Here is a 14630-nt window from a genome sequence, read left to right on the forward strand (position 1 = left end):
ATGGTGGAAAAAGACTTAAATTGCCTGCTGATTTGACATGAAATAGTGCCATCAACAAAGATAACACAAAATTCATAATAGGCCCCATCAAAGAGGACATCAAAGCCACACTGGGTAACAAGTGCTATCTACCCAAGTAGCTTTGAAGGTCAGTCCCTGCATGAGAAAAGTTGACATGCCCGGAACTCTTACTGCTCATCTATGAAGAAGGCTTGGTCGATCTTGTATTCTGTCTATAGAAAATGGCATTACAGAATCCTCCTCAGAAAAAGAGGTGGTCAGAGTGCATAGAATCACAGGGAATGTGTTACAGACCGGGTTGGGCGATGGATACAAGATGTCCTGATACTTTCCTGGATTGCTTGGTGTTTGGTATCTGTCAGCTTTTTAGAATGTGTATCTTGTGAGTTCTATTCTTGTTCGAAGAGGAAGTTAATATCACTGTCATACCTAATTTTGGCTTTGTACTAGTGGTTTCTTTTTGTTTTTGCAGTGACATGCCCCTCAACACTGAGCAGTCTCAGAACCCTGCTTGCTCGGTGCCGCCAACGGTCGGCTCAGTCGCGTGCTCACGCTGTGGCCCTGGCCGACTGGCTTCTCTGCTGTGAGTTCTTTCCCTGTCAGAGAATCGCGCCCCTCGTGGGGGCTGTGACAGCGTGTTTGTGAAGTGCCTGCAGGCCTTGAGTCCTTAACAGATGCCAGCCCTTGGCCCCCTTCCCTAGATCTTTTCCTGAGGCCTGGCTCACAGCGATGGCTTTGGTTCCTCCCGTGGGCCATGCAAAGTGCAGGAGTGTTATCTTTGCCTCAGTCGGAGCTTCCTCACAGGGAATGGATTCCAGGGCCTGAGAAAGCTGTTTTCTTGAAAGGACCCATTGACAACCCACCCGTGATGTGAGGGGTCAGGGGATAAGGGTGGGGCAGAGGGGACAGGGCGGGGTCTCCCAGAACAGCCCCTCCCCGTAGGCCATCCTGCTGTGTCTCCTCAGGGAAGGGACAGGGCTTCGCTGTGTGAGAGGCAAACGTTAGTCAGCATCACGAGTTACCATGAAAGGGCCACATGGGGGTGGCCCCCACATCCCCAGGGGAAGAACAACGGGCTCCTTGGGACATAGAGGGTGTGCTACAGAGGGTCAGCCCCCAGCTCGGAGGAAATGAGGCCCTAAAAGGAGCTGGGGGACTCTTAGGGGGCAGATGTCCAGCGTGAGGGGGGAGCTACGGCCCCAGCGACCTCTGCCCTGCTCAGCCCCCCGAGCCCCATGCAGATGCAGGATTGGGGCGCCCTCCATGGGGAGTGGTCTGGAAGCTGGGGGAACAAACAGGACCACAGATGTCTTGCCCGGAGAAGGGGAGGCTGGGCCTCAAACCCTGTCCTCACCTGTGGGAAGGAGAGAGACCTGGTCAGGAATTGGGGGAAGGACCTGGGGGTGGAAGCTCAGGGGAGAGGCCGCCTCCAGGGCAGAGGCTGCGAGGTGAGCTTGGAGCCTCCGTCACCTGCAGACCTCCAACCGCCAGCAGGCGGGAAGGGGAGAGGGAGGGGAGGAGCAAAGCCCCGTGGGCTCCAGGGAGACACGGCAGGAGCCCCGGCTTGTCTGCAGACCCCAAGAAGCCCACTGAGCTGGGCCTCCCTCTCCAGTGGGCCTCCGGCCCCCGCCCTGCTCAGCCCTTCCCACCTGACCCCTGTGCGCCTGGCCCCTTGGCCAGCCCGGGCCCTGGGGCTGTTCTTGGTCCCCTGCCCCTTGGCTTATGCACCACGTCCCTGCGGGTGATGTCTGTGACCTGGGGTCCAGTATCTCAATGAGGAGAAGGGAAGGGTCATGCTGGCGTCTTATTTTTTCTGTTCTCAGCACCAAGGTCACTGTCTTAGGGGCATCCTTCAAACACTTGTGGACTAGAACCTAAGGGACAGGTCTGTTCAGAGGCCAACTTTCCTATTACCTTATCATTCTACACGTGAGCCAGTTCTTTCCTAGATAGGGATGAATTCCTTGTTTTCAGATTCTGACATTCATGTTCTACAAGTTTGTAACCAAAGTTATTTATCTATATTAATTTGATTAGAATTCCCAGGGGGCCCATTTCACCTCTGTGTTAAGGGAAAGGGCCTCACATGGGGCTCTCCCAATTTTGTTCACATAAGAGATACATGTGTTTGGCCCAAGCACCTGCAAGGATGGAGGTGTCACCCTGGGGAGGGAGGGCAGCTACAGGTGGAGCAGGTGAGGGGCTGGGGCAGCTGCAGGTGGAGCTGGTGAGGGGCTGGGGGCAGCTGCAGGTGGAGCAGGTGAGGGGCTGGGGGCAGCTGCAGGTGGAGCTGGTGAGGGGCTGGGGGCAGCTGCAGGTGGAGCAGGTGAGGGGCTGGGGGCAGCTGCAGGTGGAGCAGGTGAGGGGCTGGGGGCAGCTGCAGGTGGAGCTGGTGAGGGGCTGGGGGCAGCTGCAGGTGGAGCTGGTGAGGGGTTAGGGGGCAGCTACAGAGGGCTTACAATCTAGCCAGACTTCCCCAGAATGGTCTCAAGGCAGTGCCGTGAGCTGGTAGACCTGCACTCAGACCCTAGCTCTGCCCTCAGTGGTTGTGTGGCCTCAGGAAAGTGACTTCCCTTTTTTAAGCCTCAGTGTCCTCCTCTGCAAGATGTGGATACAATAGAAGCTTCCTGGCAGGGTGCCTGAGAGGATGGACGCAAGCTTTGCCAAAGATGAGCTTCCATTTCCTCCTTCGACCAACCCCCCCGCCACTCTCCCCCCATGGGCCAGGCCTACAGCAGCCGGTCCAGCCCTGTGGCGGGTGGTGGCGGGAAGGCTGTGGGTGAGGAGTGAGGAGACCCCAGCTGGGTCCAGGACTTGGGCCAGAGGACAAAGGACCTCCTGCCCACTCTGAGGTCAGCTGTATCCAGCAGGGAGCCCAGGCCTGGTCCCACGGGCAGCTCGGGGATGGCCACGTCCTGTGTGTGGCTCACCTTCCAGAAGGTGCTGACACAAAGATCAGCAGATGGACGCTGGGAGGAATGACAGGAAAAGTAATGGCCAGCAAGGAAGCGGTGACTCAGGCAGGGCTGCAGCTGAGGAATACTCTGCACAAGTCAGACGAAAAGGCCTGAAAGTACCTTCCTTAGCAGCAGGCCCGCCCGCTCCCTGGGGAGGCTGTCAGGGAGTGAGATCCTCACCCTCCGCCGCTGCTGGCCTGCATGCCCAGTGGAAAATCTCAGTGCGGCAGCGCACAGGTCTAGACTCTACTGAAGTTCCCCTTCCCTCGATCCGGACACAGAACAGACTGTGGTGGCTGTTGATTCAGTGCATCCTTTGGAGAATTTTGGTCCTAAAAGACCCACAGCATCTCCTCAGCGCTGCCGGGCGTTCAGCACTGCACGGGATTTTCACTCCAGTGAACACAGGTTAGCTTCCACACAAACTGTCTTTTGGAGAAAGTCTTTCCTCTCAGAAACCATATCATAAACGATACCAGGTTTCCAGAAACGGCCAGAAAGTTGCTTAACTCAGAGTGTGACTGAAAAATCGGTACACATGAAATGAAAACAATAGAAATGGTACTAGTTGCAATATTGGTGATTTTTGAACAGAAAGATAGATGGTTTTATTCATCTGACTGTTGGCACTGCAAAGAGAAGGAAGTTTCAGGAGAGGATGGGGAGGAGGGAGGCCTTCCCAGGTCTGGCTCCCCAGAGGCCGTCCCCTGCCTGCCTCAGCTCCCAGCCTCTCCTGCAGCACCTTCCTCTCTTACTTCTAGAAGCTTCTTACAGAGCCATCATGAATGCTGCGGACTTACTTCCGCAGCAGGCTCAGCCTGGTCTGGGCTCAGTGCCCTGCCTGCTGGGTTCGCACTGGGCTGTGTGAGCGTTAAGATCTGGCCTCAGTGGAGGGCACCCGGCACAGGGCCTGGCCCGGAACAATGGCCTGAGAGTTTGTTGAGTGGAATGAGTGTCAGTGGAGGGACTCTGGACTCCTGTAGGAATTAGAGGCACTGGCTTGGGTTCTTTGCTGTCTGTGAGCCTAAGGCCTTCTGACTTTGACCCAGGGCTCCTCAGGCATGGGCTTTGAGGGAGCTGGCCTGGCACAGAGCAATGGTAAGAGGTGAGAGGAAGAGAGCCCGCTGGGCAGAGAGCTCAGGCAGAGCGGGAGAGGAGCCCGGGGCTCTCCTGAGGAATCAGGCCAGACTGGTGGGAGAGTCCCTGGTGAATCCCCGGCCTCCACCCTGCCCCCTGTACCCCATCTCTGGAACCTTAGGGGGGCAAGATCCAAGACCAGACCACACAGGCAGGTAGTGGGGAGGTTGCCTGGAGGGCTCTTATTCCCACTCCCCACTCTTCCCAAATATCTCTCTGTTGCCCCTTCCCAGATCTGTCAGATTCCTTCCTCTAACCACCCCCCCGGGTCTGAACCTGTCCCGTCTCTGCTTGCTGGACCCGTGTTCTCTGCGAATCCCCTAGCCCCTCGTAAAGAGACCTACAGGAGAGGGGCTTGATCAAGTTTCAAGGCAGAACAGCGACTTTCAACCAACATTTGATTCTTTACAAAGGGCTTCACCTCTGTTGCTTCAACTGTTCTTCATCAAATCCTTCCAAGGCGGGTATTTCACCCCATATTGTAGATAAGGAAACTGCCTCTGATTGGCTTAGGAGATTAGGTCAGGATGCCAGCCGAGGGGGGGCTTGCTCCAGACTCCCGGGACACTCTGCTGGCCTCCCCAGGGGCAGCGAGAGGGGACGGCCAAATCTCTGTGAAGGGCTCCCCCTGGCCATGGGGGCGACCCCCTCAGAGCAGCCCATCACCCACACAGCCCCCTGGAAATCTGCTTTAGAAGGACTTCCAAGGTGAAAACCAGGGTCTGTTAAAATACAGACCCCCTGGCCTCCCAAAGCCTCACGGAGCTGCATCTGGTGTGGGCCGGGAAATCTGCATACTTTGGCTGCCACACCCCCCCCTCTACCCCCAGGGTACCCAGCCCCTCTGTCCTATGGAGCCATAGAACTGTGTGGGGTGACATAGAACTCACGGGAGGCTAATTGTTTCCTTAATTGGCTGAACTCACATTAACAAGCCCTGATCCCTGCCCGGAAGGTCTCCAGCTGTCACTGCAAAGCGATGGGACTAGTTTGCCTGGTGGCCAATAACCGGCTCTGATGAAGGTTCCCCAAGAGCAGTTCATGAAGTGTCCCCAGCCGAAGCAGCTTGTCAGGGCAGAGCAGGCGCGCCCTGAAGGAGGTGCCGGCGGGTGCCGGGAAAGGCATCAGAGATGCGCGTTGGGGTCCTACAGCCGGCACTCGCCGCAGTCGGCACCCGCGAGCCCCTCAGCACATTCCTAGTCCTGCCTGCCCCAGGTCACCCCCCCGCCGCCCCTCTGTCGCGTTGCCTCTCAAGCCTTGGCCTGACCCGGCAGCCCCAAGCCCCACCTCCAGGAGGACGCGGCGCCGTGGACACCTCAGGTGAGGGCGTTCCCACTTGTGCCACCAGGTGGCGCCATCGGCACAGGACAACCCGGGGCATGTCCGGCGTGGCCAGGAGGGGCCACCCCCTTCCCCCTTCCCCTCCTCTCAGTGCAGGACCCTCAAGGCTCTGCCGCCTGCCACCTGAGGACCTCCAGTGACCAGTGTCCTGGTCGGTGCTTGTCTCTCCCGGGAACACAGTGGACCAGCGTCTGAGCCTAACAAGGTCTTGGCACATGGTAAAATGGAGTAAATGTTAAAGACAGCGCTACCTTTGTTTTCTGGGTTTTCCCAGCTCTCCAGGGTTCTTCCTGGTGTGGCAGGGGCTGAGGATGCCTCCTTGCTGCCTCCCCCAGCAGTTAGGGAACGTGTTGTCTAACTGGGCATTTCCAAAAGGAAAATCCTGGCCTCTGGTCTGAGGCACACCTCTGATCCCCTCTGTGACCTTGAGCGGCCATGTACTCAGTTTTTCTTGTCACAAAATGTGCTCATCTGTAGGATGACCATTAATACCAGACCTGCTGGGACAATGAAGTGAATTGCAGGAGAGCATAGTGATTAAAAGCCTGGTCAGGGGCATTCACACCCTTGCTGTGCTGCTTACTCACCGTGTGGCCTTGGGCAAGTGGCTTACACTCTCTGATCTCCTGTTTCCTCATCTGTAAAATAGCAACAATGATAACATGTGCCCACATGAGGTTTCTGTGAAGACTGAAGTAGTCAGTGCATGAGAAGCCTTTAGAAGTGGGTTGGGCATGAAACAAATACTTAATACAGGCAAAATACTACTTAAACTGAGAAGGGACTCTGGAGATAGGCCGGGCCAGTCTTCCAGCCTGGCAGGGATCTCCGAGCAGCAGGTAGGGAGGAGGGCCCCCAGGTGGCTTGCACACCTCCGGTAACAGAGCTCACTCCCTCCTGAGAAAGGGCGCTTGTCCACCATGGGCCAGCCCAGCTCACGATTAGATGGGTCTCCTAAACTGAATCTCAGCTGGTGGTTCTCAGGGGTCAAGAGTCTCTTGGGCTTAGCAGTCAGGTCTGCTACGAGAGTATGCTGGCTGCCACCTGGTGCAGAAAGAGGGACCTGGAGGCAATCCTGGTGTGTTAGGAGGGGAGGGGCTGCCTTCCCACCCCTCCCCTGTGTAGGGGTGCTTGAGAGAGAGGGTGGAAGGGAGCCAGGAGCCTGTCAGCCTGCCCCTGGGATCCCAATAGTGTGGACCCGCAAGGGCCCAGGAGTGGGACGCTGTCCATCTCGGCCACCAGGCCAGTGTAGGGGGTCGTTCTGAGGGGCCCTCCAGCTCGTGGGCTCCTCCTGATGCTGGAGTCTGTGGGAAGGAAGGAAGGGACTGTCCACAGCAGGGGAAGGGGGGAGAGTGGCCCCTCCTGCACCCACAGCCCACAGGGCAGCCTGGGGAGGACGCACAGGGAAGGCAGGCAGCCTCTGAGCACTGGACCCCATCGCTCCAGGCCAGGGGCCTTGCTTGCTCACTCACTTGCTCACCTGTGCTCACTCGGGCAGTTGGGAATCCAGTCTGGGGGTTCTGTTTCCCCAGAAACAGGGAGCACTTGGAGGCAAAACTATGACTTATGTTTTGTACTTCCACTGCCCGGCACACAGCAGGCACTTAATAAGTGTATGTGGGAACTAAACTGAAAACGAGGCCAGCAATTGTGATCCAGATTGGAAAGCTTTAGTCTTCACATGGACAGGGTGCCTCTGGACTGTGGGGGACATCCGTACACCCCCATTTCCTCCTCCTTCAGGGCTGTCACCTCCTCCATGAAGCCCTCTGGGCACCCCCTCCTTCCTTCTTGCCCTGACTCCCTCTTGGCTCGGCACACACTCTTGCCATTCAGGGGGCTAGAGTTGTGGTCAGGAGCCCAGAGGCTGGGGCTCTCCTCAGTCACTTCAACTGGACACATATTTTGGCTGTAACCTTGGGCAAAGTTTATGTTAACTGAACCCCAAGGTCCTGCCATCCCACGGAAGCCTGTTGGGAGCCTGCTGTGTGCCAGGCTCACTGGTAGGCACCTGCATTTAATTCCAGAGGAAGGCCCTGTCGCACACTCATTGTCCACCTGCTCGTGAGCCAGTACTTACTGGCCATATACCAGGTGCCAGCTCTGTGCTGGGCCCAGGGGGTCAGAGGTGCAGAAGACAAGCAGGAGGCCCTGGGCAGGTGTGAGGCCATAGTCTGGACCCAGGCTCGGGGGCGGCAGAGCTCCCGGGGTGCAGATCAGAGTGTGGGCTGCCCTGTTAGGGGGCTGAGAGCTTCGGTTGGGGAAGGCAGAGGGGAGGCAGGGCCGTGTCTGTATCCTGTGCTGAAGCAGCCTGGCACTTGGCCACCCCCAGATGCCAAGTCATAAAGAGACTCCTAGAGGCACAGACCGATGCCTTTATAATGCTCCTTCCATTCGCAGAGGCATTAACATGACGTCTATCACCATGACACGGAGGTGCTTAGACAACCTGCTCCCCCTAGGAGCTCAGAAACAGCGTGAAGCAGATTATCTGTGTCTCACCGTGACATATGCGATCATGTATCACCGTGATGGATCAACAGTCAATACCACTGGGGTCCCCACCGCCCCCCAGCCAGTGGGAGATGCCTGCGTTCATGCGTCTTCCTCACCTGGTGGGCGGTCCCTGCTCCTGCCTGCCACCCTCCTCGCACTCCTGGGTTTGGGGGGAAACAGCTTCTGGCTTTCACTGTTCATACGCAAAGCAGCTGAGGGGAAAGCCTTTGGACAGGGACCCCCCCATACCGTTAGTGGGGCTGCATCAGGCAACTGGCAAAGCTCACGCTTCACTCAGCCAGGCCCCGAGTGCCTGCCCTCATCTCGCACAAGCTGTTTTGCCCTTTGGAGGCATAGTCTTCTCCTTTGTAAAATGGGGGCGATAACACTTATCTTGAGCGTTAATGGGCACTAATGGAGAATGGAGACCAAGTGTTCAGCATGTGCTAGAACTCGGCTGCCTTCACCCCACTTCCTCCACGTGACGGCATCTGAGCTCCCCACCAGCCCCTGCAGACACCCTGACACGCAGGCAGACCTTGTCCCTTAGTCCATCCAGCCGGGCCCTGTGCTGGGGTAAGGGGCCGGGGAGCACATATTCACTACCTGTGTGTTGGCGCTGCTGGGGCCAGATGGGGAAGCGATTCAGGTCTCCTGCGGGGGGAGGTGGGGAACTCAGGTTTAGGGAAGCTGCAGGGGGAAGGACGCCCGAGGTGGGTCAGGGAGGAGGCATCCACTGGGCCTCTGCCGGGGACCCATGGTGGCCCTCCCTGGACTAAGGATGGGCCGCTGACCTTTTGGCACCAAGGAGGGCTGAGAACATGGGGCTCCCGCCTCATGCAAACTGCCTGCCCCTCTTCCATCACACACCTGCCCTTCCCCATTCTCCCAGCCACTCCCGCACCCCAACCAAAACCCTGCTGTTGGATGAGCGCATTAATCAAGGGGCTCCTGCATTATTTCTGAGGGGAAGTTTGTGTGAATGTGGTCATTTTACAAGAGCTTCATTCGTGAGCAGCTAACCCAGGAGTTACTGGTGGAAATTATTCTTCCCCACCCCCCCGGAAAGGGACCGAGGCGGAAGGGGGGAGGGACAGGAGGAAGCCTACTGCCCAGGGGGTGGGGAGGCTGGGCCCAGCCCTGCTCCTGGACGAGGTGACCCGGTGGTGCCCCTGCTTGGGGCTGTTCCCACTCTTGGGTGGAAAGTCCAGAGTTACTGAGACCTTGGGGAAGCAGAAGGGTGGCCAGGGAGGAGCTTGATGGGGACGCGAAGGGGAACCATGGTTGCCTGCAGGCTGACCCCTCCTGAGAGCTAAGAGGAAGGAGGGACGCGACCCGAGGCTCCCATGGAGCGCCCATGGTGGAGGGCCACGCGCGGCCCCCTCGTGGCCCCCTGGCTCCTGGGTTTGCTGCTGTGCCCCTGGACCCTGCGGCTGACAGGTACGCTCTCTTCCTTCTGCTCACGTGCCCTCTGGCTCGCGCACATCGGAGCGGCTTCCATCTGCTGGCCACTAATTCCCCGGGCCTCGTCTCAGGGGATTTGCTGGTGTGTGTGAACGTTGCAGACTTCACAGGGGAAGCCTTCAGGGACCCGGGGGATGTTTAGCTAATACCTCACCAAGGTGCCTTTTGAAGGGGCAGGGGCAGCCTGCCCCCCTTACTGCTGTGTTAACAGCCTCCCTCCTAGCACAGCCTGACCTCCTGGCTCTTAAACAAGGTGGGTGGGCATTGCTGGGCCAGGGGGTGTCAGGCGGGTGTGGGGGTCAATGGGGAGGGTCAGCTCACCCTAAGAAATCTTATGGTGGAACCACTGCTTTGAACCTGCCAGGCAGCAGAGCCAGCCTTGCCTGTTTGCCAGGGAGAGGAGGGGAGGCCAGAGGCTGGCCACCAGGAGCACTGTGCCCCCAGGCTCAAAGTTGTCACTGTTGCCAGAAGGGGTGGCACCTCCCACTTCCTGAAATGCAACCAGAGGCCCCGTCATTATTTCACAACAGGAGCTAGGCCTTTCTGGGGTCCGGTGCCATGCCCCTTCTCCTGGTCCTAGATCTTCTCAGAAGCTGGGGGCCTGGGTCCATGCCAGGCCGTGGGGTGTGTGGCCTTGGGGTGAGTTCATCCAGGCCAGGGAGCCCCCAGGAGTGTTCCTTGCCAGGGCTGCCCACGCTGGGGGCTCTCCCTGAGCAGCACAGACCCTCTTGTCTTCCCAGGGCTCCTGTTTCTCTTCCTGCTCATTCAGGCTTCTAGAGGCTTCCAGGAGCTGCTCCTCTTTGCTTCATCCCCCGCCTTTCATTTATACCATAAGCAGTAAGAGCTCTTCTTACTATCACAAATTAGCCTCTCTGTGCACACATGCTGGGCTTCACACTCACACTCAGGCCCCCTGGGGCACCTCGGTGTGCGGTGCCCATCAGCACCACTTCAGAACAGGGGAACTGAGGTCCAGGGAGGCCAGGCCACTGGCCCAAGGCCTGGAGGGGGAGTAGAGGTCAGTGCCAGACCCAAACCAGGACCCTTGGGAGTGGACTCGGGGGCTTCTCTCTTCCTTCTTTGTAAATAACATTCTCAGAAAAATTTACACCCTGGGAGGCAGGAGCTGGCTGCTTGGGGCTTAACGCAGGCCTTGTGGGCCAGGCCCCCCAAGATACCATCTCCTTGACCTTGTGCACCTTCCACTCCCCTCCTGCCCCCAGAGATGGCCTGGTGCCAAGATGGCCCAAGGAAATACAGCTTCTTGGTGACAACATGTTTGAACTCAACACTTAATCATTTTTAACTTGATTTCCTGGAATTCCTGTCATTTCTCTCTGTGGGGCCCCTACTCCCCAGAAGGGACCAGGCACACCCATAACCTAGTGGAGGGGACTTTGTGGGCCCTGCTGGGAGAAGCGCTTGTGTAACCATTTTGACTGTGAGCAAACAACAGGCTTTTCCCCAGTATTGCAGCATACGCTACGCCATACAGAAGAGAAACTGCTCTTTCACAAGAGGTGAAAACACCCTCTAGTCTCCTAGAACCTCTTGGAATAGCAGAGAGCACCCCATCACTCCTGGTCCTGCCCTGCAGGCATCTCACTCAGTCAGTGTCACTCCATGCCCTCCACAACCCCCCTCGTCTCTGACCTTTGAAGTTCTGATGAAAGGAATCCTGCCTCCCCACATGCCCCAAACCTCCGCACACACGGCAGCCACCAGCCTGGTCTAACCAGCTCCATCAACCGCCAGCACCAAGGTCCTGCCTGCAGCCCTCAATCCTGTCCGCAGGGGCCATGGGGAGCATGGTCGCTGAGGCCATTTCCCTGACCCATGGTATGAGGCAGAGTTGAGTGGGGGCATTCAGGGGCGTTCAGCCTGAGTTCGCATCTGAGCTCTGTGACTCACTCTGGGACCCTGGGCAGCTTCTTAATACCCCCAACTGTCTCATCTGTTAAATGGTTGCAACAGTAGGTCCTGTTTGGTAGCGCATCTTGAGACAGAACGGTTGGCGCTCAGAAGATGTCAGTCACCTGCCAGCCTAGCACAGCCAATGGAAACTTGAGATTCGGTTGGCTGGCTCGACATCTTGCTGAGCCACAGCTCCTTGGGGTCTCTCTGACATTTCCAGGGGGTCTCCACATTCCAGCACACTCTGCGATGGCGTCCCAGGATCGCTCTTGCTCCCAACCCTTCTTCCATTGTGAGCCAGGACTCAGGCCTGCTCCCCTGGGGTCTCTTGAGCCCCCTGCAAAAGGTTTCTCAAAAGGTCTGGCAGACACTTGTGGTCCCGGGGAACTTCTCCCGCCCAGAGGTGACTCTTCCGAGTCTCAGGCTCAGCTTTCTGGGGCGGCCGCGCACCTGCTCTCACCCTGCCTCTGCCAGGACTCAGCAATGTCCAAGGCTTTGGAGCCAGGCAGACCAAGTCCTTCCTTCATCTGTTGACTGCTGTGTGACCTCAGACAAGTTTCTTAACCTTTCTGACCCTCAGAGTCCTCAACAAATGTCAGTCCCCTTTCTTTTCCTGGCTTTTCTGGAATTTGGGGCTGTTTTTATTTCTCAACTAGCCAGTTCTAGGCACAGTGTGCGGTAGGGGGGTCTGGAGGTGAACAAGCCATAGCCGCCTCTCCCAGCCTGGTGGAAACTCTGAGACTCGCCGGGTGCACTTGACAGAACATGACCCCAGGCAGGAGTTAGCCAGGCAGGTTTGCCTCCCTGCCGGAGGCTGCTCTGGACTGGATGTCACCGCTCCCTTTGTTGTCCAAATGGTGCTCCAGAGCCGCCTGCCTCCCTGCAGCTCTCGGCTCTGCTGGGATTGGCCTCTGCTTTCCATCTTTGTCTAATCCCAATAAAGAGCTATAAAGAGCTTTTGAGCAGGCGGAGGAGGAGCACCTCTCTGCTGGGGGTGGGCAGGGGGAGTGTGGAGAAGCCACGGGGCAGAGATGGGGGGAGACAGGGCATGTGGGTGGCAGCAGTGTGAATAAAGGCCGGAAGGCCAGAAGGCAGAGCTGGCGGGGAGGGAGAGGGGAGGCGGTCGGTGTGACTGCAAAGGAGCTCTCTCAGCAGAGCTGTGGGTGCCATTCCCACTGGGATAAATTCCGGGAGGATCATAGATGCCTGGCTGGCAGGGGTTCAGACGCCGTTCCAGCAGGTCCTGTTGTCATTGCTTCTCTTCTCAGATTGTGAAATATAACACGTGCACAGAAAAGTACAATAAATACTATAAAGCAAAGTCCTGTGTGACTACTCCCCAGGTCAAGAAAAACATTACAGTGTCCCAGAGCCCCCGTGCCCCCCCCCAAGCCCCTCTCCCCTCAGAGGTACCACCAACCTGATTTTAGGGCCATCGCTTCCTGGCATATTTTTATAGTTTTACCTTTAGTACTTTAGAGCCCCTAAATGTACAGGTGAGTCTTGCCTGTGTTTGAACTTCATGTAATCAGAGTGAAACTGTGTGTAGTATTCAGACACTTTTTCTTTCACTCCACTTTATGTTTTTTAAGTTGTATCCAGTTGACAGTGTGGCTGAAGTTGGTTTATAGTCACACACCATGGCCCAGGGGCTAAATCCAGCCCACTGCCTTTTTGTATGGCCTTTGAGTTATGAATGGTTTTTATATTTTTTAATGGTTGGAAAAAAAAGAATATTTCACAATACATGAAAATTATACAATATCCATGTATTTCCATGTCCATAAATAAAGTTTTATTGGAAAAGAGCCCCACTTACTCGTTCACAGATCATCTCTGACTGCTGTCACCCTACTGCAGCAGAGTGGAGCAGCTGCGATAGGGACCATATGGCCCTCAAAGCGTAAGATATTTACTACCTGGCCCTTTACGGAACACATTTGTCAAGCGCTGCCGTAGAGTGTCCTCTGAATGAATACACTGCAGCTTACTTAGTTATGGTGGACGCATTGGGCTTCTCATATGTGGCTGTGAGCACTTGCATGAGGGCTCCGGGCACACGTGTGTGCACTGCCCCCAGGGGCCATGTTCCCACTGAGGCCGTTTCTCTCTGCTGTCCGCCTGGTGTGGACTGAGCTTCCAGAGGGCTGGAAATGTGCAGACTCACTTGGCTTTGAGTCTGTGACTCCCAGCACGGTGCCTGGCCCCCTGGGCAAGCCCAGGAAAAACTAACCATAACCGTGGATTCTACAACTCAGCTGCCACAGCCAACAGAGCAGGAGATGCGAGCGGGGTGATGGGCTGCCATCAGGAGCCTGGGGTGGGTGTTGGTGTGAGGTGGAGCTGGGGTGAGCCCCCTGCCCTCCCTGGGCCTGGGTGCCTCTTAGCATAGGTGGGACAACAGGCCCTCTGGTCTTGTTAATTGGGTAGTGCTGGGTGCCGTGGACCGGGAAACGGGGCTGACCCTCCACCGGCTCCCTCTGACGTCTGTTTGCTTCCTGCTTATTGTGGGTGTGGGTGAGGTCTCACCTAGTGGGAGAGCCGGCATCAGGCCCTGGGCTGGGGGCTGAAACCAGAAGAAGGAAAGGGGTGGGAGTAGATGTGAAATTAGCAGGCAGAGCTCCTGGCCGCCTGGCTCAGACAGTCTGACCCGCCTGGGTTTGAATCCTGGGAGACTTTGGCCACATCACCTGACCACCCTGAGCCCCCACCTCCCTGTCATGGCGCTCAGCACCCTCCTGTTGTCAGCAACCAGGCAGGCATGTCCAGGGCCGTCAATAGCCCCAGGGTCTGCACTTGGGACCCCTCAGAGAGGGTCTTTGGGCATCGACCATGGAGATAGGGTGCCTGCAAGAGGCAGGGTGGTGGGCCTGGCAGGTATCTGCTCCCCTCCCTCCCCGCACTGCGAGTACAGCCCAAGGGCTTGGCCAGGGACAGCTTCCTGTCAGGCAGCCCATCCTCTTTCGGGGAGGCATTCCCTGTGCTGGTCACAGGGTCCAAGGGCACATTTCCAAAGGCCACTTGGCCACACGTATCAGAATCTAAAATGTGCAAGGTCTTTGAATCAGCAACTCCCCTTTCTCGGACCTTGTCTTAAGTAGCTAGGGGACCAGGAGACGACAACCCGTGCATCCTGCACCTACGAGATGATCCCTGATGGGCCTCGCTGCTGTCACTGGGACCCTGGCCATGGTGCACTTAGATAGGACCTTCCCATTAGTCTGAGCTACCCTTCCCTTCCAGGCTCCTGCCCCCACTCCCACACCCAACTTCTGATCCATACTGGATGACTCTCCGCCC

General features: G+C 57.1%; 1 protein-coding gene across 2 annotated transcripts in view; it reads left to right on the top strand.

Annotated features, from left to right (window-relative positions):
• Window positions 1–9017: 9017 nt before the first annotated feature.
• NFAM1 (NFAT activating protein with ITAM motif 1) overlaps window positions 9018–14630 on the top strand; it is a 31703-nt gene continuing 26090 nt past the window's right edge. The window contains exon 1 of one of the 2 annotated variants that reach the window (XM_036931523.2): window positions 9018–9392. In XM_036931523.2, the coding sequence (XP_036787418.2) occupies window positions 9299–9392 (94 nt within the window). In that variant the 5' untranslated portion in view covers window positions 9018–9298. The remainder of the gene's footprint in view (window positions 9393–14630) is intronic. The other variant, XM_036931522.2, reaches the window with a different exon arrangement.

This window comes from Manis pentadactyla, chromosome 10 (assembly GCF_030020395.1).
Source record: "Manis pentadactyla isolate mManPen7 chromosome 10, mManPen7.hap1, whole genome shotgun sequence".
Taxonomy (NCBI): domain Eukaryota; kingdom Metazoa; phylum Chordata; class Mammalia; order Pholidota; family Manidae; genus Manis; species Manis pentadactyla.